The sequence below is a fragment of the Vigna unguiculata genome, chromosome 11 (genome assembly GCF_037176805.1).
Source record: "Vigna unguiculata cultivar grain cowpea cultivar isolate G323 ecotype 2 chromosome 11, ASM3717680v1, whole genome shotgun sequence".
In the NCBI taxonomy this organism is placed as follows: Eukaryota; Viridiplantae; Streptophyta; class Magnoliopsida; order Fabales; family Fabaceae; genus Vigna; species Vigna unguiculata.
In genome coordinates, this window is record NC_140802.1 from 40528654 (window position 1) to 40552155 (window position 23502).

At 28.5% G+C, this 23502-nt stretch overlaps 2 protein-coding genes and 1 long non-coding RNA gene across 3 annotated transcripts; all 3 read right to left on the bottom strand.

Annotated features, from left to right (window-relative positions):
* Nucleotides 1-10349: 10349 nt before the first annotated feature.
* Nucleotides 10350-13466, bottom strand: LOC114168406 (uncharacterized). Its single transcript, XM_028053200.2, has 9 exons — nt 13156-13466; nt 13029-13066; nt 12821-12929; nt 12713-12736; nt 12520-12588; nt 11449-11499; nt 11248-11338; nt 11105-11162; nt 10350-10864 (listed from the first exon to the last, which is right to left on the bottom strand). The coding sequence occupies exons 1-9, from the start codon at nt 13315-13317 to the stop codon at nt 10594-10596; spliced, it is 873 nt and encodes a 290-aa protein (XP_027909001.2). The 5' UTR covers nt 13318-13466; the 3' UTR covers nt 10350-10593.
* A 588-nt stretch (nt 13467-14054) lies between these two features.
* On the bottom strand, nt 14055-17308 carry LOC114168405 (actin protein 2/3 complex subunit-like protein). The gene is made up of 12 exons (XM_028053199.2): nt 17097-17308; nt 16709-16892; nt 16555-16617; nt 16344-16449; nt 16037-16141; nt 15882-15958; nt 15645-15762; nt 15387-15462; nt 15009-15200; nt 14670-14787; nt 14358-14582; nt 14055-14275 (listed from the first exon to the last, which is right to left on the bottom strand). Exons 1-12 carry the CDS (start codon nt 17168-17170, stop codon nt 14228-14230), a joined length of 1386 nt encoding a protein of 461 aa, XP_027909000.2. The 5' UTR covers nt 17171-17308; the 3' UTR covers nt 14055-14227.
* Nucleotides 17309-20344: 3036 nt separating this feature from the next.
* LOC146881903 (uncharacterized) lies at nt 20345-23239 on the bottom strand. The gene is made up of 2 exons (XR_014986401.1): nt 22922-23239; nt 20345-21769 (listed from the first exon to the last, which is right to left on the bottom strand). It is a non-coding gene; the product is annotated as an uncharacterized LOC146881903 (long non-coding RNA).
* Nucleotides 23240-23502: the final 263 nt, after the last annotated feature.

The window sequence follows — 23502 nt, forward strand, 5'->3', positions numbered from 1 at the left end:
CTACATGTGCTTAGCATACAATACCTAAGAATAGATCCCTATGGAATACCTATTTTCCATTAAAACAAATGTTAGACACAGTTTAAAGTTTTTTAATAAACTATGAACACATTTAGTTTTATATTTATATAGTTTTTTTTATCCTTTGATCAATTTCTTCAAGTTTCCTTATATCTTTGATTCAGCTATAAGAATGCTGAGAACACATGAACTACATTTTAACTCGCCAAACAAGTTAATATCATCACATGCTAAAATAGCATTTTGATTCTTAAATATACGTATATAATTATCATACTAGTTTCTAACATTAAAAATAAAAGAAAGAGTCTTCGGAAGATTGAAAAAAATTGAAGATGATATCAAACTTGTGGTATATAACATTTATATGGATTATAATTATAGCTAAAACAATTACTAATCGAAAGCAAAGTGAATAATATTTTTTTAATAATATAGTTTACGTAACACTAGCGTAAAAACATGTGCTATAACGTTTATGTGTACATCTTTTTTAAATATATAATATTATATGAGTATACGATAATAATAGTATAATATCATTAAGTTAATATAAAAAATAAATTTATATTTAAAGTGAAATAAATAGAGTAAAGAAGAGAAAATAATTGTTATTGAATGAAAAAAAAAATTGTTAGAATAGTTTTATAGAAAACATATAAAGCCAACCGGTAGTCTTTAAAAAATAAATAAATAATTATATTGTAAAGGATAAATTAGAAATAAGTAATCACGAAGACAAAAGAGGAAATCCTCTTTATATATAATTATAAATTTTAAATAATATTATGAGAATATATATATTTTAAATCACTTAGTCTTTCATACTTATGTCATTAAAAATTGTGCTAATAATGTTATAAAGTTGTCTTTAAGTCTAACTCAATCCAATAACAAATAAAATATTAGACCCAACAAACAATAAATCTTGTTAAGATAAGTTATGATTTATGACTCTGATATCATATCAAGAAGTTAATTTTAAGTCTAATTGAATCCCACAAAATCAATTTATGAAAATAAGGCTTGCACCCTTTTATATATTATAGATTGACTTCATTATTAGTCAATGTGGACCGCCAACAAATACTTTTAAAAAAATATTGTAAAGTTTGATGAAATAATACGAAAACATTTTCCACTTTTATTAGACACTTTACCCTATAATTATGATATGTAGGGTGTAGAGACATAAGTTGTAGTGGTCACAAAAAGGAGCTGGTAACCAAACTTTCCCACCAACATTTGGCCTAAGAAAGGTGAGGGCCCTATTTCAAATAATAAAAGTCCTATGAAAAAGGAGGCTTCTATTTGACGAAATCAAGACCCAAATAAGAAATGATATTTAGATGAAGTGAGCTAGGGTACCCTACAACTATATAAACATATCCCCTATAGGGTGTAGGACACATGTTTTGTTTAACCTTCAAGACAAGTCCTTTTTCTAGCCATTTATATAATATATATAAGATAATGACTACTTCTAATGGCCGTTAAACGTATAATGAGGATTAGTAGGTTAATTAATTCCACTGTTATGTGTTATCATATAGGATACCTAGTGATAATTATTTAATTAATTAAAGACAAAATGGGTGATTGTTTTCTACTTTCAAGACAGAGTGTGGTAAATCCAAATTGATAATACAAAACTCAAACTCAAAAGTTGTTGATTGATTAGGGTGTCATCACCTTTATGTCTTATAATGTTTGCATTTTGGATTCACCAAGTGGGTTTAAGCATTGGATTATAATAAGGTTTGAAAATAATTAGTAGATAGTTAGATTCTTTGAATGTGTTATCAAGGTTTATTTTTACCATATAAACAAAAACTAATTTACTATAATAGACAAATTCATTTTGATAATTTGTATATTTAAAAAGAATCGGTATCAATTTATAAGTTAAGAGATGAATTGTTAATATAATTGTGTTCAGGCTTAATCTTCTTAAGTATACTCTTAAGTTTAAGATTTTGTAAATAAAATGTGATTAGAAGGAAAAAAAAACCATTAAAAGTTGTCAACTAAATTTCTTAACAAAATTAGTAAATTCTTAAAGGTAAAATGGGAAATATTTTATATTAATGGAATAGTTTAAAAAAATATTGTGGGAGTTGGATAAAAAGATGATAGTGGGAAAAAATATAAAAATATTATGAGAATCAATCTAATCATTGACTCAATTGAGTAGTAAGTAGATCATTGATTCATCCAATTTACACTAAAAACGTAAAAGTATATTACATATATTTTACAAAATAACTAAATTTAAAAGTTTTATATCACACATTGTTAATATATAAAATAATAAAAAAATATTTCATGGGATGATAAATGATGAATGTGTTTCAAATATCAGTCTAATTAAATGTCAAAATACATAGTAATAATTATAATATGTATTTATTCTGAAAATAATTATAATATATATTTGTAAATGTTTGAACAATATGATTTCAGATATAATTTCAACATTAAAATATTATTAAAATAAAAAATAATAATTTTCAAATTTTCTAAATAAAAAAAAAATGACTAAACAATCCAACTCTAACAAATTTATATTTATATTAAAAAAATCAATCAAATTGATTGACCCAAATGAATTGTTTTTTTTTAGTGTGGGGAGTGTTCCTAGTTTGAGAAGAATGATTAAAAGCATGATATATATTTCAAAACTATGATTTTGATATTTATTAGTGAAGAGTGAGGCTACAAGGATTTTCTAGGGTATGGTCACATATTAAAACCATCAAATTAATATAATATTCCTCTGTAAATGGAAGAAGTAAATGGCATTAATGTGTTGTCCACTTGTGGGGTTCAAGAATTTGAGGAACTTTTGGCCTTTGTGTTGTCTCCTACTCATCATATAATTTATATCCATTAGTTTGGATTGACGAGAAAATATGTAATTAAGTGAGATAGAATGACACTAAATTTTGTTAGAATGGTTTTATTTAAATAAGATTGAGTTTAAACTACACTAATGACGCTCTGTTTTCTTTTTAATTTAAGTGGTTTGACTTATTTATATCAATTAAAATTTAATGTAACTTCTCTAATTTTAAGTGTGAAAGATAGGAGTTAATCACTTTTTTTTTTTCATTTTATTATAAAAGTTATTTTGTTCTATTTCATTATTGTTAGGATGATGAAAATAACATGTCTTGAAAATTTTTCACATTGTGTAAAACAACTAAAGAAGTGAGTGTTAGTGACTATATAATGGACTCTAAATCTATGATGTTTTTTATTCGAATCAAAGAAACTTTAAATTTATATTTGACTACTCACCAAAAGACATGTATGTATTGTTTATGTGTTTTCTTATGTTTATTTTATTTTTATGTTAATAAAGTGATTCTCAAGGTTTTTTTTTCGACAACTATTTATTTTATTTTATATTGTTTTCGACGATAACAATAAATAAAATATAGGGAGTATTTGAGGTGTTCAACCTTAAGATTTAATAAACATATTAAATCAGAACACATCCACATGAGGTTATATTTTATGTTTCTCTAATTAAAATAGAACATGATGTTATATAAAATTGTACGGTTTGGTTTTATCACCAAAGATAGAATGATGAAATAAAATAGAATGTTTCATTTTTCTTTGTTCACGCATCTTAATGTCGGCATATTTGTTACGAAGCATATAAAATAATATTAGTGAAATGAGAGAGAGATTAAACTTTCTTAAAATTTATATGAAACAAAGATTGTTGCAAACTTTATAGGTATTTGGGATTAAAAAAAAACTGAAAGTACAAGAAGAATTACTTTTGATGATTTTGCTTAATCGTGCACTGTCAAAATTAAATCAATTATTTTTTTTTTGTTATTTGTTAAATAATCATTTTTTAAAGACCGCTGATATCTTCTTCTCATACTATTAAAACAGTTTTATAATTAAGAATTGAACTTAAGATTATGAATTATAAAAATGTCTAATAATTTGCGTTTTTAGCGATAATCTAAACATTTATTTTATGGAGTAACCAATGTTAATAATTATTTTATAAAAAAAATATGAAATAATTCAATTGTTATACAATTTTGTTTCGCCCTATAGTCACACCTTTTTTTTATCTGCATAATCATACCTTGTAAATTTCTTGTTGATATATTTTTGTTAATTTTCGTAGTTACATGATGTTTATATTCTTTAATATATAAATATGATATAATTATTTGTGTAAAAAGAGCATTTAACTTTATTTAATTTGTTTTGGTTTAAAGAGAAATTAAACTTTTAAAAAGGCAATGTGATTTTTGACATTATTGTCAAACTATATATATGCATGGAATTGAAGTCTATTTCTTGATCATATGAATATAGGTTTATCAAAGTTTATATTCATGAGGTTAGAAAATATGTTTTGGTTGTCTTAAAACATATATTTATAGTTGTGTATGTAATTTTAAAATTGTCATTACGTTTCTAAAAGACACCAGTTTAACCTAACTGAAATCTATATCCACCTATAAAGGGTTAATTTGTAAATTTTTACAACCCACAAAAAGTCATGTTGCAAAGAACCACTCCAGAACTAGCTTTTTCCTCCATAATAGTCTTTGTTGAAGTTCGTTTATCTCATTCTTCTTAATTTTGATTTCTTTCATTGAGGTTCATGTTTACTTTCCCTTTCATTTTTCATGATGTTGTTGTTAATCGTTATGGTGTTGTTGCATGTAGGTTTCTCATTGTCATCCTTTCACGTTTGAAGCATCAGTGCAAAAAGGTTTGTGTAACTTTCGCTTTGGGTCTCTCTTTGCACTCTTGCTCTTATTGTCCAAAGTTGTAAGTGTTCCTCATTCCACTCTCTCGCAACAAGCATTGTTTGAGTTGTTGGTCTTAAGTTTCGGTTGTCTTAATAACCAAAGCCTATTCTTACAATGTGTTTCGTTGCACTAGTGAATGTCATGTAGAAAAGACTATGGAGGAAGAATATTTCCCTTTTATAAATTGTATTAAGTACACTTATTTATATATATATATATATATATATATATTATAGGGAAGAAAAAGGGATATATTAACGGATAAAATTTGTTGATAAATTAAAATTGATGATGGTAAAAATTTTATTGATAAAATATTTATTGATAAATTTCATTCACAAATAATAAAAATTCATTGATAATTATTAAAGGTCAAAATTTGTTGGTAAATATTAATCAATAATTTTTGACAAATTTTGATCGTCGATAATTATCCATCACTAAATATCATAATTTGATTATTCTTTCTTATTCTTCCTACCTTCTTTTTATTATTCTTCTTCTTGCTCTTACTTCTCTCATTCCCTCCTTTCTTATCGTCTTTGGCTCCTCTCCTCCTTCAACTTGATTGTTTCTCATTCTCTTCCTACTCCTCTCCTCCTCTTGTCCTTCTTTTGACCAATTTTATAATGAATATTTTAAGAACTCATTACATAATACATGCACCAGTTGTTGTTCTCAATAATACTTAACTTAGCACTTTTACCCTTTATTCATGGAATGGAGGAAACATTAATTTCGTTTTTTTAGACTTGAGTTTAACCAAATAAATTGTTAATTTTAGTCTTCTGATATCTACGATGTTTAGACACACTATAATTGTACAATATTAGGTGTTTTTGGTAGTAGAAAATAAATGGAATGAATTAAAACATATTACAGAGTTGGATTGGTTGAAACAGAATGAAATGGGTTTCAATTATTTTAATTCCCATCTCAAATATATTATCTTTAAGATGCTAATAGTTAAGTTAAAATTTACAATCTAAAAGTTTTGTTCCACAAAGTATCCATATTTGGAATTGTGTGGTGAAATATACCCACATATAAGGCAATATTATGTTATTAAAATATCCATTGTTGATTTTGAAATCAGTAGTTATTTCATCGTATTACTTTTTTAAAGAATTGAAATAATATTGAGATAGAACTGGTACTTTCTAGTCGTATAATTTACTAGTAGCATATTTCATTAATACTTATGAATATTAAAAAGAGATCAATATAAAAGGTGCACGTTTTAAATCTAAATAAAAAATAAATAAATAAACGGATAATTATTTGACATTTTATTAAACACAAACATATATCACCACAAGATAAAAATGATTAGAAAAACAGTGATTTTATATTTTTTAAAAATGAAAAAGTTACAAGAATTAAAGTTTAAATTTTCTACTATTTACCCACAAACTTTGTCACTAGATTCATCTACATGGAATATTTTCTGTCCTTTCATAATTTAAGGATACATATAAGTTACTTTATAAACTCTTGATGATAACAAAAGCAAGGAAAGAGAATACTTAATTAATGGGTTCAGTAACCAAATAGTTATTATGCTAAGAATCAAAGTGATCTCAAAGTTAATTGCTTTGTCTCTTCCAAGATTTCATTTCACAATAAATAGGTTTGAAAAAAAAAATTAAGGAATTTCTTTAAGAGAAGGGTTAAAGAAAGTCATGTTCTTAGTCTATATTTAAAGTTCTATTCTACACTTTTTTGACTCCTCCACTTTCACTCTTTTACACACACCTAAACGTTTATATTACACCAATTATCTTCCTTTAAAAATCAATTTTATATACATTATGGATATATATACTATTTATCTGGATTGTGGGGTATTGATCACGTCTCAAATTTAAGTGATAACATTCTAATGGATTATCTAATGACATTGAAGTGACCTTAATCTTACTTTTAGCCTCCAAACAAAACTTCAAGCCTCATACCATTATTATTTTCACATTTTTCATTTTTCACTACTAATGAACTTTTTTTTTTAAAGTTTGTATGAAGATATAGTAAATATAGCACTAACTTGTATTCATTCTAATAATTATTAATTGTATACTTTAAACAAAATCACTTAATCTCAAGAATACATATTTCCATAATTAAGAAAATAAGTTTTAAAAGACAACACTTTATATCCATTATACTAAATCTAATATAATAAAAAAAATAATTGTTTCAACTTCAAGACAATAAATTTAGAGTGAATTACTACATTTAAAACATTATTTACTTTTACACATAGAAATCCATAATGATTTTATCGTTAAACATATATCAAAGAATTAAAAGGAGAACTATATATTTAAATTATACTTAATGTTAGATATTCTACATTGATCAAAAATAAATACAAATTTACAATATAAATAAATGGTAATTCTATTTTTTAAATCAGTTAAGTAAAAAAAATATATTCTTACTTATATATTATAATTTGATTTTAGCTTTAGTTTACGTAAAACCTTCAACAACTTCTAAATTAAAGACATCATACTTTCACACTAATAACATCAAATGTTAAAATCGAAAAAAAATCCAAAAAGAAATATCTGTAATATATATGAAAAATTAAGAAGCAAATAATAAGAAATTAGTGTCGACTTCAAAATCTTAAAGAAGATCAAGAGCATACGTTACATATTGAATTATTGTGGTGGAAGATGAAATAGAATGAAAGTGGTTAAGTAGGGTTTGTAGAAAGAAACAAGAGGTAGATTACAGAAGGTTTAGATTACATGAAAGACAGAATATACCTTTGATTAAATGTAAAGACATTATTGGATGAACAGAGAGTAACATATATAACACTTAGTCCAATGTTTGTGGGATCCTAACGGCTAATACCTGTCGGAAGAACCCTAGAGAATCGTGGATGCCAACTTTCTTTAAAACGCGTGGGCTCCATTTACTCAAAACAATTAAGATTAACATTTTTTATTTATTTTTATTTAGAGTCTTTAGGTGGGTTGTCAATTCCATCACCAATCATATCATGTTTTGATGATCTTTGGAATCCCAAACAGTCATTAACACAAAAGTGAGGGCCCCACTTAACCAAAGTTACTGTTAAATTAATTCAAATGTTGGATAATTAAAATTCTAAATTCAAAATTGATCTGAATTATCTCATTGGTAATGGTAACCTCTCCTTCTAAGCAAACTCTTCTAGGATCATGACTTCAACAAGACCATCTTTGACACAATAATGAATATACAAAACTCAATAATGAATATATATCACTTTTGTGATATTAATGGTTATGTTGTTTTGCATTTTAGGAAGAGGAAAATAATAAAATAAAGTGGTCAAAAAATTTGTGATGTTTATAGCAAATGATAAATTATTAGAAATGATTTTAAAAGAGTGTGAATTGGGAAGGTTTTGGGTCTCGAAGTGTAGGAAAAACGACGGCCGTTGGTTTTGTCGCATTGTGGGTGTGATGCAGACAACTTAGGTTGTTAGTTAACGTTGTTTGATACTGCCGCGTGGCCCGATCTCATTTATTTGAACGCAACATAATTATTGATCAATCTAATGTATTCATGTGTTTAATATAAATATAGATATGTATACAGTATATTTTACTCACTCCCTGAGTTAAATATTAGAAAGTAAATAATTTTGTACTAATTAAAAAAACAAGTTTTTTTAATTTGTTTTTACTAATTTAATTAAAAGTTAAAAAATAACTATTGAAGTTATAATTACAATTTATTTGAAAATGATTTTATGAAATAAGGTAGATTTTTTTATATTTGTTTGTGGGTTTAATTATTAACTTGATTTTTATATTTATGTCTTCGCTTAAGTTTTCATATTATTTTTAATTTAATTCAGTTTTTACTATTTTAAAAAGAATTAATGTGGTTCTCTGTATAAAAAAAAATCAATTTAGTCTCTTAATTGACATTAGTATCATGTGAAAAGTATCACGTGTCAAAAAACTTATTTTGAGATCATAGTTTGATATTGAATTTTAATACATGATGCTTTCTAAATATTTTCACATATTACACGTCGAAATTTTGATATGTGATATTTTACTAATATTGTTAACATCAGATTAATAGAACCACTCAAGTTAACTCTATAAAAAAAATTTGAAACTCTAGAAAAATATTAAAACTGAAATGAGTAAAAGAAATATAGAATAAAATTGAATCAACAAATTTGTTCAAAGATGATTGTATACATGTGACAGATTTATATACATTTATGATTGATAATGCTATTAAATTTTGTAATTGCAGCAAATCTGTTTTATTGGTTGGAACGTGTGGGGACATTGTGCAATCCATGAAGGTTGAGGAGACAATATTTATGTGTTGATTTGTGATAGAGTGATTAAAGAATGGTGAGATTTTTGTGCAGAGTGGGAGAAAAAGGAAGATGAAGAGGGAGGTGAAATCTAAGTATAATAAATAAAGCAATGGATCATAAGGAGAGACAGGGAATAAGTGAGTTGATTATTGATTATAATAAGATAAGAGAAGGAAGATGATTGTGTAAAGAAAGAGGAAAAGGAAAGGATTAGAAATGTTATTAGGCATAAAAATAGGAAGAAAAGGAGAGAAGAGGGTGTCCCACACGGTTTATTGAAGAACATGGATGATGCAATGCAACCAACACAAACCAAACAACTCTGATATTGACTATTGAGTCTCGCAGCACATGCTTGCACAATTTCGATTCGCTCACATATCACTTGTCAAGGAAAAGTTTACATGTCTTTAAGACCTTTAAAGTGCAAAATCATTTCTAGTTTCATTTTCTCTCTTCTTTTCTTATTTTAATTTTTGCATTGGTTTAACTTATTCGGTGTTTATCTTGGACCCTGTGGTAAAAAAAGTTGACGGGTTTTGATATGGGTCTGTTGCAATTGGAATTGGATTTTTTCTTTCTGCACCCCATTTTCAAAACCGACAATTCAAAAGTCACTTTTACAAAAGGCAAAATGGTGATTTTGAAAATTATGGGTGCAGTTAGAAATTATAAGGTGCAGATAGAAAAAGCTGTGGAATTTGAATGGAGTTCACCAAATATTTTGGACCACTTATAACTAAAGGCCCACATATAATCCCTACAGAACATGATCATGTAATTGTAAGAAACAGATACCGAAACAACAAGGGAAGTTCTTTAAACAGGTGATTCATCTATAAGAATACTCAAACCAATCATACACTAAAACACTTTTTACAAGTTATTTTGAATAAACTTGCAACATAAAGCTTATACATTAAGTATAATTTAATTACGTCTTTTATTTAAATAGTGTATGATTGCAGATAAAGGAGAAAAGGGCAAAAGAATTGGCCATGATGATCAGTAAAGTTATTCAACAATCTAAGAAAGTAAGTTCTCATAGATTATGGTGTCTTCCTTTACCTGGCCAATCAAATTACAATCAATATATTATACTTTGTTGTCACATCAGATATAATCCATCCACCTTTGTGTTTTAAATACAATAGGTTTTTTGTGTTGTTTTTCTTTAGAAAATCACACTCCGGTTTAAGCGTGTGACATAAAAATGGTACTTTAGAAGAGACACGAAAACGAAACATTCACCTGAGGTTCGTCCTAAGTGACTGTTATTATGAACTAACACAAAATAGTGATAGCCAACGAACTAGGAACATAGGATACAATACAACATACGAAATACACAGAACAACATCATCATAGGATACATATGTTAAATGATTAATTAAATAAAGAACGCTATATATAATTCTATCGGTTATTTCGCTTAGTCTAATCTAATCTTCGCAATTTGACATTTACCGGAACCTCCTTGTACGAATGAACCTTCTGAACTGCTCTTCGCAAGGGTCTTCCGAAAGAACACCTTGGAGCTTTATTCCTTTCATCAGAGCTTTCTCCTCTTTCAGTTTTTGAAGTTGGAGATCTCATCGTGTTAGGTCCAGATTGAGTGACAAGATATGCATCCTCTAACTCGAACAAATTTTCTAGAGGTTCATGTTCATGGGTTTTGAACGTTGTAGAATGTCTCCTCAAACGTCTCCTATGTATCAAAAATTAAGGTGCACATCATATTAACAATTTTCTATAAACTTATTATTTAGTTATGCTAATAATTTTCTCAGGTGCTTTTACAACATGCAATGCAACTCTTCATGCATTCCATACACTCAACATAAATAAATTAAAGTGCATTTGTTCAATGAGCTTGGGCGTGCATTGACCATCTTAAACTGAATTAACCTAAGAGACATTGGTAGATGATGTTAAAGAGTGAACTAACCTATTTTCTTTAGCTTTGTCTTTCCCTGTTTTCTTCGAAGCAGTTGAAGAACCAGTAGCTGCAGAGTTCCAAAACAAGCTTAAAGATTGAGAAAGAAAAATGTAAGAAAAAAATTCCTTGAAGAGATGAGTTTTAGCATTTACATTTACTCCTTATCCGTCTTCTATTCATACATTTGTGTTGTTCATCATTGCTGTCCTCAGGGGATAGCTGCACTGTCTTTTCATCTTCTTCCTTGAGCCCATCGATACATACAACAATAAAAGAATGAGGAATAACATTCAATATTCGCCAATGCCATCAATTTAGAAGACAAATAAGTGTAAAAGATTTTTCTCAGGTACCTGTAACTTTGTTAAGGTAGGATTCTCTACGCAGTTAATCTCCCCTTTATTCTGCAAAAATGGGAAGGTCCCAGTTCATTTACAATGATGATATCAGATTGAAAAAGAAAAAGAAAACAAAGGGAAAACATTGTTTTATGCCTTATCCTACATATTGCATTGGAAATTTTAGAGCTTAGACCACACACAGAATACCAAAATTTAACTCAATCCTGTTAAAATGCTTGTAAGGCTCTTTTTTTTTTTTTATCTTTTTTACAAAATGAGAATTCTTGCAAATAACGTTTGGCATAAAAAATCATCTCTAATGGATAACTTTAACAGTAAAAACTTGAATATGCACATGAGGAGCAATTTTCAGTTCAGGAAAAAACACCCAATAGAATACTGGAAGGATAATTGCCGTGAGAAAACGTTTTTTTCTTTAAATTTTACAATTTTACAAAAGTTTTACGCACAAACATTTCACATAAATGCTAAATCTTTTCTGAAGAGACGTTGCTTACTGATCATTTATGCAATTTTTTTGGAGTGGCATTAATGCACAAAAACTACACATAAATTAATTAACCGGTGATAATCACAATTTAAAAAGTAACACCTGCAATTTATTTAAAAGATGTAATCATAACCAAAAAACTTGTTCCCTATATTTTCATTATTCATTTTAAAATATTTTTTCCCCATAACATGATACGAAATAACCATGGTTTTTATCTAAGAGCTTAAACATAAGAGATTACTTAGAGAATTTGAGTTCAATTCTATTTTAAACCAATAATGTATAAATGGTGTACATCAGACATTTAAACACTTTTTCCTCCCAAACCACAATAAATTATTATGATTGTAGACCATTACATGTCTTGGGTCTGGATGAATCTCTGATAAATAACCAAAAGTTTTTCAATCTATAAAAAAGATTTAGTACACATGATGATCTGTTATATCATATCATGCAATAATTTCTCCAACCACAGTTTCTTCCACAGAGCATTCATGCACGAAGTAAGGTAAGCACGTAACTGAGCACATGAAGTAACAGAAAATCTAGCTCAAAGCATAACAAACCTGCACATTCATGTTTTTTCCTTTAATCAAAGCAGCCCTCCACAAAATTTCATGCTGCAGCGTTTTAATCTGAAACAACCATCATCCAATTCAAGAGAAAAAAAAATGAACCCTAAAAAGCCATTTGAGTAGCACTCCACAAACAAATACACTTAGAGAACTGAACCAACTCATTAACTCACTCATGACTTACCCTTTCCCTCCCCATGTTAAGCTCCTGCAAAATTAACCAAAAAGAGTTACCATCACCCGCAATTAACCACGTCAATTAACAAAGCACTTGTTCCATTCCAAAACTAACCGCTAACATGTGACTATTTGACTGCGCGAGGTTCCAGTTTTGGAGTTGCAGCTTCTTCACATCGCCTCTCAGCCTCTGCAGCTCCGCGCCACTCACTTCAATCATTTTGCTGTTCAATTTTAAAAATAAGCAAATTAAATTAATAACTAATAACACTATAGTTCATTGCTTCTAATTCTCTGATGCTAAAACTCGATAGTTTAGTTACTTTCTTTCCGCAAGGAGTTGAATCAACGCCGTTCTTTCCTGCGTCACAATTCAACCAAACAATTAAGAAAAGAGATAATAATAGATGAAAAATCGAAAGAAAAGGAGAAAGTAGTAAATAAATGCACCTTGAGGAGTTGTTGAATGGAATTGTTATCAGAGGGAAAGGAGTGAAGTTGTTGGGAGTGAGCGTTGTTGGCGTTGTTGGCGTTGTTGGTGATGTCGGAAAGCTTCTTCCGCATTAAGCTTCCGATGGATTTCTTCGCCATTTTCTCCGCTGGCATGCTCATGCTTCTTCTACTACGACCACACCACCTACTTGATTAATTGCAAGTTGTTCATTTGAACGGAGTGTGGAAAGTGAAGAAAGGGAAGGAGTGTGTTGGAAGAAAAACAAAGCGAAAAGCGAAAAGGAAAACCAAGGACACTTCACTTCCTTCCTAGCCTAACGGCTTCTTTAACTGAAACTACCGTTACCGAACCTAATTCAAAGCCTCCCGAACCTCCCTTTCAAAAGGTCACAGGCGGGTTATCCTATCGTCCTATACTGTTTCAAAATTTCCTTTTTCGAATTTGATTTAAAATTTATCAATCCTTTATTGGTTACAAATCCCATTTTTTAATTTAAATATATGAAATAGTGTATGCGAATTGCTTTTATTAGATGTTTTTAGAATTATTGCTTGCTTAATCAATAAAGAACATGAACATGTTACAACAATTTCTATTTTTCTTTGTTCTCACAAATGTTTATTAAATAGTTTGTTTCTTTATTTTCTCCGTTAGCATACAGTGATTTACAGTGGCTGGGAAAGTGTTTAGAGTTCCTTTGCTGCTTTATGGATTTTTAATGGGCTTTTATTTGTTGTTGTTAACATATTTACTTTACATTATACTATTTGAAAATTGAGACATCGATAACTAATTTGAAATTTGAATTACTTGTATGCAGTTTGCAGGTTCCACACCTTTGCTACCTAGGAACATTGAATTGCCATAAAATAAGAGACAGGCACAAAAGGAACTGGAGAAAATAAGGTAATCGTGAATTTTAACTTAAGATACTGTTTTACATGTAATTTGACAGCTTTCGTCAAAATATTTTGATCACACCCAACTTTCTTTCTTTCCTCTGGTTGAAAAAATTATACATGAATTGATTCTGGGAATGTGCAGGAGGCTAAAGATAACTGAAACCAATTATTTGTAGATGGAGAAGTGCAGAAGATATGAAGCCCTGTGACGAACCTGTGAAACAACATTATGTTAGGTACATGAAATCACTCTGAAACCAAATCAGTGTTAAAAATAAGAAAGTTGTTTCCTTCACCTTTGATGCATATGAACGTAGGTTGGTTGCTGAAATTAAGGTGGAACAATTTTGAAGGTAAAGACAGAACATCTCATAGATTACTGGATTGTCTTCGATTAATGAGTTGGATATAACCCAATTCTCTGTCAAAACTAAGTGAATATACATATTGTAGAAGTCACAACTTCTGTCTTTGAAATTAATTTCTGTAAAAGACCTGAGGATCTCTTCTCCACTGTTAACCTGAGGAAAAAACCAGTTTGAATTTCCGAAAGTTTAAATAAACTTTTTATATAAATAAACTAGACAAGAGAAAGACAAGTAGCATACTCCATCAAAACAAGAAAGCAGTGTTTGATAAGCAACAGCACTCCTAAGTTGCTTGCAACGAGGTGTAGCTTCTGATATACATTCAATAGTCTGGATGCAATTCAAATCCTTTGAGACTCTACAAAGAAAAAACGAGAAATTAAGATCACAAAACCAATGAGCAAGATATAGAGAACAAATATCAGCATGCACATTAACTTGTTTATTTACGGTGCATAGCTTGGTCATTAATTCCAAATAGGATAAAGTTTGCAACAAAATTTGGTTCTAGTCCACTTTTAACCCAATTTATATATATACTGTTAACAACAATATTTGCAAGAGAAATTATATAAGAACCTGCAAGCAATGAATTTAGCTATGTTCTCACTACTTGAGCACCATTCCTGGTCTGTAAAGTAATTGACAATCGCTTCCATGCAGTCCTTTAAAAGCACCAACAAACCCAGAAACTGGCGATCAAGGAATAGACAAATAATAATTTCAACTATCTCTTCAGCTTCTACAGTAGAGAAGATTTCCTTTTTACTCCTGCAATGAGAATCAAGAGATATGAGTTCACACCATCGTACTTTCAAATATTGTCACTTGAATCATCAAAAGGCTATCTAATCAAGGCTGCCATAAACTCAAATGATGACTAACAAAAGAGTCAAATAACAGAAAAACCATTCAGGTGATCATTTAGTAGACTCACTGCTATTACTTGTTGCTTACCTTATCAGACAACAAACAGTGACAAATCTGATCCAAGCTCTAGTGTTTTGAGGTGGTCTTCCTTCAACGTCAGAATCTAAAAAAGACAAACATATAGATTGTTCTTAGAAGATTGCAATCAATGTGGCAAGATATTAGCAATTCTACTGAAACACTTCGGAGTTCAGACTCACAGTGTTGACACTTAACTAATATTAGATTACAACAATCTGTAAAGCACGGTGGAGAGATAAACTGGTATAGATATAAGAGAATAACCTAAGCTATTTGGCTCTGAGCTGGAAGAAAATTTAAAGAGGAACCCGTAAATGTCCAGAGCTCTTCTTAAATCTGCATATTCAGGAAACCAATCAATTTTGACCGGCATTTGATTGACCTGGTAAAAGGTTGCTGTGAACTATAAGATATAGTATCAAAAGATAATACAGAAATTAAAATTAACGTATTAGTTTATCAATGGTGCAATGCCAAAGTAAACATAACAAACAAGTTTACCTCCTCTTCAGAAGAGAGAATTGCACACCAAAAGTCGGTGGAAGAGCTGAAAAGCTCTTCTTTTGATGAATATAACACTGAAAGAACAAAGTTAAACAGTGGGATGACAAAGATTGCTGGAATATTCACGTATATAACTAAGTGTTTTCACTCACTTGTGTTGAACGCCCAGATGGCAACTGATTTTTCTACATGACCACACACAAAAACTAATTTTGAAAGCCAACCATTAACTAGTAACCCTTCAAGAAATATATCTCCTGCAAAAACAAATAATATTAGCTGCTATGCGTATAACCACTGAAAAACAGGTATACAATTTCCTCTGATAGCAACAAGCAGTAATTTGAGCTACGCTTCACTCAGTATTTTACCATACAAAAAAGAGATGGTTTATTAACATTACAAAGTAACAAAAAGACAGAAACATTGTTGCCTTATAAAACAAGAAAATACATCAACCTTTGTCCACAGTCAATTCCACCACAGAATTTAGCTTGTTGTTCAGAAAGGAGTTTAAAAGGTTACAGCATGTAAGATCAGGAAACTCCACAGGGGGAAAAGCTTTCTGCAATACACAACATCAAAAATCTAAAGCATTCAAACAATGAAGAGATAAAAGTAGCAATCCATGTACAGAGAATGACCGATAAATTTGACTTAGTACAATAACCTTATCTCCAAAAACCTTTACTCCCCAGGGTGGAATGTCTTCTTCTTCACCAAAAGCTTTCAACTGGAAAGAAACCCTAAGTATTCAGTAACAGACAATGCCAATCGCTAAGTACACAGAAACTTAGAGATAAGAACAGGTAAAAAGATTGTGCCTGTTTGTGACATTTCTCAACTAGCCTAGTCAACTTGGCTTCCTTGCTATCTTCGTCATCGTAGGAAGTCTTCCTCTTCTTTGCCTTAGTATTGGCCTTTGTCTGTTTTTTCCTCCTCTCTAGAAGCTTGTTCTGTTCTTTGTAATGATCTTTAAGAAGATCATCCAACCCAATAATTTTTTTCCTGGTTGGAATACAAATTTAAACTATTTGTTATAATCCACACTTTGAACAAACCAAGGGAAACCCAGATAACGCAAAACATCAAAACATGAATTATCATGAAAACTGCTAAGCTATAAAACCCTAAACCAAGAAAACAATGATAAAAATTGAACCTTTTGAAGAGTTGGGGCAAAAAGTAACATTTTTTGTGGAAAAGGATTACCTTTTAGTGTTAATTGCAGGGGATTTCAGAAGGTCGTCTTCTAACTCGAAATCCAAAGGATCGTTCATGTCCATCACAGAGTTCCGAGTTGGAATTTGATATTGGTAATTTGAAAAGTTGCACAATTTTGTGAGAAGCGTTCTACACAACTTATTTTGATGGGTTTACTTTGCTTGAGTCAATCACAATTTGGAGGGAAAATCTTCTTAACTCATGATTTCATGATATGTTGGGCTTAAAAATTTGTTCAGTTAAAGAAAAAACCCTACAAATAAATGTTATATCTCAATGTGTAATCTATATTTTAGTATTTGCTTAGTGTAATTTTTTTTTTTAAGTGGGGTGAAATCTTCCTTTACTAAATGAGTTTTATTAATAATAAAAATATATTTGAGAAGTAAGAAAAAGTAAATAAAAAGATATTCACGTACATAAGATTTTTGTCATAATGTTGAATTGAATATGAGTAAAAATATTTACACAATTTTTATTCACATTTTTTTTGGCTTAATATCTTAGTTGGTTCCTTCTTTTTTTTTCCGATCTTTAAATCGACTTAGCGGACCAAACTCACGTTACCATTCTTATTTTTAATTAAATTAGCAGTAAACATTTTAACACAAAATTTACTTTGGAATATGATTATCCAAAGTGGGACTAGTTTGCTATCACTATTGTTTACTGATCATAATTTGTGATTAAATTTTTGTGTGACTAAATTATATTTTTTTAACATTGTTTTTCTCTTATACTTAAAGTAACATGTTTTTCTCTTATATTTAAAATAACAAAATAAAGTAATTATAACTCTTTATTTAATACTAGCGTCCACACAGACACTATTATGTCTCTGTGTACGCATTTGTTTGCTATGAATGATAATATGTTAATATGTAATAATAATATAATGTTATTAAGTTAATATATAAAATAAATTAATATTTATTAAAAATAAAGTAAAATGAATAAAAAAATTAATTTTTAATGAATAAGAAAAATAAATAGTTTAAAGAAAATAAGTAAAAATAATCATTAATTTTAAAAAAATTAATAAATAATTATATTAAAAAGGTATAATCAATATTATAAAATGTGGATACAAAAGAAAGAATTTTCTTTGTATATTGTTGTAAATTAAACAAAATAAAATGTGAACATCACTAAACAAAGTAATAAAAAAGGATAATGCCCAATTAACAAAATAAAATAAAGGATAAAAATTTAATTAAAAAATTGAAATATTTAAATACTCAATGAATTAAAATAATTTTATATAAATCAAATTAAAAATATTTAAATTTATTGAAAACCATCTATGGCCCAATATAACAGCCGATAAGAATATAGTTGAACATTGGGAGTTTTCTTCCTACACCCCCAATTTTTCCATCACCTCCAAGTTTGACTTGACCGTGAAGATCATTATATCCTTCAAAAAAATAAAATGTAAATTATAAATTAAATATCTCTACAACCCGTATCTCCAGGAATGAAATTCGGTACCCCAGTTTCTGAAAGCCGGTAACACTGATTTCTGAAAGCCGGTACCACCGGTTTCTGAAAGCCGGTAACACCGATTTCTGAAAGTCGGTACCACCAGATTCCGAAAGTCGGTAACCCCAATTTTTGTTTTTAATTTATATATATATATATATATATATATATATATATATATATATATATATATTTATTTATATATTTTAAAATTATATTTATATATAATTATATTATTTATATCAAGTTTAAAAAAAATTTGAATAATTTTAATTATATATTTTTTAGTTGTATATCTTTATTATTTAAAAATAAAAAATAATTTGATGGATGGTGGTTGATAAAAGCGATTAAGGTTCTATCTCTGATCATAATAAAATTATTTTTCAATAAGTCATCAAGAAAGTATTAAAGTAAAAAAAAAAGTAAGGAGATAAATGATTATCTCAATATCTGTCATAAATCATTAATATTTTATTATGATTTATATATCTTAAATTTGTGATTATCCTATGACGTTTCTTCCAAATTAAGTTTTACCCAAATTAGTATGAACCCTAATTATGATTTTAGGAATTCTTTTATCAAATTGGCATGAACCTTAATTTTACCCAAATTAGTACAACCTTAAATTATGAAATTTAAAGGTTGTTGTGTTTTATGCTGAAATGGTAAAATTTATGGATATATCTTGGGTTGCATTACAAATTCTGCTACACATAATGAATTAGTTGGATAACCTTGATTTGGAATAGAAATTAGAATATCTATGTTGCGTGAATTCAGTGATTTAGAAATATTAGAAACTGAAAAGTGCATTCGTGAATCACTCTATAAAAATGGTTTAAGTAAAGAAAATGAAGAAATTTTTATTTAACTAGAAAATTAATTTATATATAAAAAAATTAAATTTGGCACCCCTAAAATTTTTATTCATGTTTCGCCACTGTTCGAATTTTGAAAATCGATAAAACTGAATTCTGAAAGTTGGTAACACCAGTTTCTGAAAGTCGGTAACTTCGATTTCTGAAAATCGGTAACACCGAGTTCTGAAAGCCGGTAACTTTGGTTTTTAAAAGCCGGTAACTACGACTTCTGAAAGCCGGTAACTACAAACCAAAAGGGTAGCAATGAAATTATAAAAAAGTTAGAGGTGTAGGAAGAAAAACCCCGAACATTGGCAGTATCCCAAGAGTTGTAGGCCTCATTTTCTACTATATCGTGACCCATCTATATTTTTTTATTGAAACGGTTGAAAGCCCAAAACCAAAACACTACAATAATTAATTGTACGAGCCTCCATAGGTTCGTAATATTTTAACGGACCAACCAAAAACAAATTTTCTTATTTGTCTTGCTCTAAAAATCAACTAATAATACATCAGAATTAATATATAAATAAAAAAGTAACTTTTGAAAAATTCAATAGATTTTTTTCTTTTACAAATTATCTTAAACTAAGTTCTTTGAATTATGAAGAAATGTTTTTTATTTCTCTTTTATTTTCATTCTTTAGAAGTATCAATGAAGAAAATTATTCAGTAAAAATTTACTTTGCTTGACCCTCCTCCAATACAAGGTCATTTAAAAGTTTGGATTCTCTCTTAAATTTTTCCATATTATTTTTCTATAGTCCTTTTTCAAAAATTTACTGATAAATAATAATTTTGATATTTTAAAATATATTAAATAGTTGTTTAAAATACTATATTTTTATATCGTTAATGTTTAGCAGAAAATCCCACAAAAAGAACTCAATAAAAAATTTTAACTCATCATTTAATTATTTATAAAGACATTATATATTTTCTGGTTTTAATTCTGAGAGAGAATAGAAAAAGAAGGGAATATACTCATACATCCACCATTCAAAGGTCAAACAAAATCCAATGTCCCCACTCTCCAAAATCTGAAAGAATATGAAAAATAATAGTAAGTTATAGTTGGCAATTCATTAATCGAATTGAGGCTGGGTTATTCCTTGTAGGGTGTCACATGCACACATGGGAACATGTTCCCAAAGCCAAACCCAATTTTCATCAAACTTTTCTCTCCAATAATTTCGAAGATTCTTCATTTTATCACCTCTGTTACTCACTCCACTGCATGTGCTCAAACAGCTCACACCACATTCCTGTAGGGTCATGCCCTTTTCTATCATTAAATTACATCTTCTTTCAAATTACAATTCCTTCATTTCTAAGCTCATGCATAAACAGACATCTCTTCATCTTCAGGAATATTGCATTGCCAAGTGGATAACTTGTCTTGTGTTCTTTCAATGCTGGGGGTAGTTGTCTCTTACAACCTCTTCGGTACAAATAAGTATGTTGGGTATTACGAGATATATATCATCGAAAAGATACAATATTAATGAGACATGAGTTCAATTTAAATATAAAAAAATTGACATCTTAGAGAATGGAGGGAGGTAGAAATAATTAAATTGCCGTTTACCTCAACTCTTAAGTGATGTGAGATTTATTGAGTGTACCGAAACAAAAACGAATTTCAATTTCAACTAATTTAGAAACTAAAAATATATTTATCTTTTGGGTTAAATAAGTTTTTGATTTCCAAAGTTTCAGTGAAATTTGGAATTAGTCTCTCTTTAAAATTTTTAACCAATTTAGTCATTCATTTTTAAAAATGCGTAAATTTATTCATTTTAACCAATTTTTTTTAAGTTTATCTGACGTTTCAAGTGCATCTTATGATAGTATTTGAATTGTGTACACCGTTTGACACATTTTCGCTTCAATGTTAACTCAAATATTATCATAAAATGCGTTTAAAATGTCAAATAAATTTAACAAAATTTAGTAAAAAAGATTAAATTTGTGCATTTTTAAAAATAAAGAACTAAAATAGTATACATTTTTGAAGAAGAACTAATTCTAAAATTTACTGAGGGAAAAAAATATATTTAACCCTTATTTTATTTTTTTGTATATATTTGGACGAAAGGATCTTTCTATATTTGCATTTCTGTCGCTACGCATATGGTCTTAATTTGAGAGACATGCCATGTAAAAATTCTGGCAAATAATAATAACTATTCGTCCTTTCTATATAGCTAAATAGCCAATTTGGTCAACTCGGACTTCTCTTCCATACTGTTAAATTTGAAAGATAGAGTAATGGCACTGTCTTACTCATTTATATATTACCTAACCGAACTGCACAAATAAATGCTTGGAGTTATTAAAGTAAACCCAACTATGATTAACAAGATCATGTTGTATCAATGATTTTTTGTTTTTACCTGTTACGTTCTATATTAAAGTCTCCCAAACAAATAATCGAAAAATAAAACCTACTAAAATGTTTCTTCATTTTCTCCTCAATGTATTATTCATTAATAAATCTAATTGTTATTGGTGAAAAATTGAGTTATAGATATTTAAGGCATGAGTTCAAGTTATAATTTTTTATGAATTAAATATGTTTTTGTTACCTTAACTTTCGGTGAATTTTGAAATTAGTCCATTTTGAAATTTAAGACTAATTTAGTCATTTATCTTTCGAAATATATGAATTTAGTTTTTTTAATCAAATTTTGTTAAATTTATTTGATGTTTCGTAGGTATTTCAAGATTGTATTTAAGTTGTTTATACTGTTTGACACAATTTTGTTTTAATGTTAAGTCAAATACTATTATGAACACGTTTAAAATGTTAAATAAACTTAATAAAATTTGATTAAAATGACTAAATTCATGTATTTTGAAAGATGAAAGACTAAATTGGTCTAAAGTTTCAAAATAGACCTATTCCAAAATTCACAAATTAAAGGACCAAAAACATATTTAACCTATTTTTTAATTTGTGTTGCGTGTGATAGCTTCCTCCACGGGTAATGGCTTTTCTTCACATATAAATAGGTATTTTTATATTTCTTCAAAATATATTTATATATATAACTAAAAGTCATTTTAATATCATAGAGAATTATAATTTTTTTTTTCTTTGGAAGAGGTTTCTCTAATAAACAAAGACTTCTAATTTTTTTAAGTAACACTAATACATAAAAGGCGTTAATTTGTGATTGGCATCAACCCCACTAGCAAGGACAATACAACAATGAGTAGTGTATTATGAAAGTAGCCAAACACAAGTGCTTTCTATATACACCCTTTCAATCATTGCTTCAAATGAGTTTTTCTTCTGTTCTACCCAAAATCTCACTTCATCATGAACTTTTCTTCAACAATTATATTTACTTAAGAAATTTTAATCTCTTATTTCTTCCTGTATGATAAGTAATAAGAGAAAAAATATGGCATAATAATTCATAAGACTAGTTTATACGCTGTTTTAGAAATAATTACCTTTTTTTCTTCAGCACCCATCAGAGGTCAAAACATAATCGCCGAAAGAGAAGGACTTGGGTATTTATCTGTTATAATAATCGCACGCAAAATTAACATTAGTTGAATTGAATGAGTCAATAAAAAATTTGAGTGCTTCTACACATATCTTTGCCTTCTAAAAATACTTTAGTTGGCTTAGCTTTTATGCGCAATATCGTTGGTTGCTGGTTTCCTTAATCAGGGAGGGAAAATGACATGCCTTCAAAAGTCGACAAGATAAAGAAACCAGAGAGAAAACATCCTTATATAACCTAAACAACCAAAAAGATAAAAACAAAAATAAAACTAACTACTTTTTTTTCTGTTGTTGTAAGTAATAAGAAACACTTCAACATTGTTTCTTAGAAACAACATTTGTGAAGTGAAAGTTGCTGGCAGAATTAATGTTTGATTTGAATTGATTAAGGAAATAATGATGGCAACTTAGGGTAGAAGCACTTATTGTTTTTTTATATTTAGCGTTTGTATGTTTGTGAGTGGGTGCTTAAAGAAGTAATCCAAATGTAATGAGAATGGTTATCTCACGAAAACTCCAACCA

Bases quoted from the DNA above. Each gene is read 5' to 3' on its own strand.
- LOC114168406 (XM_028053200.2), bottom strand. From the start codon at position 13,317: ATGAGCATGCCAGCGGAGAAAATGGCGAAGAAATCCATCGGAAGCTTA. The intron at 12,737-12,820 runs GTTAGTTTTGGA...TTAATTTTGCAG, and splicing joins CAAATAGTCACATGTTAGCG to GAGCTTAACATGGGGAGGGA. The intron at 10,865-11,104 runs GTTAGTTCACTC...TTTGATACATAG, and splicing joins GACAAAGCTAAAGAAAATAG to GAGACGTTTGAGGAGACATT.
- LOC114168405 (XM_028053199.2), bottom strand. From the start codon at position 17,170: ATGGACATGAACGATCCTTTGGATTTCGAGTTAGAAGACGACCTTCTG. The intron at 16,142-16,343 runs GTTGATGTATTT...TTGTTTTTGCAG, and splicing joins GGAATTGACTGTGGACAAAG to GAGATATATTTCTTGAAGGG. The intron at 15,463-15,644 runs GTTATTCTCTTA...TGTCTTTTTTAG, and splicing joins CTCAGAGCCAAATAGCTTAG to ATTCTGACGTTGAAGGAAGA.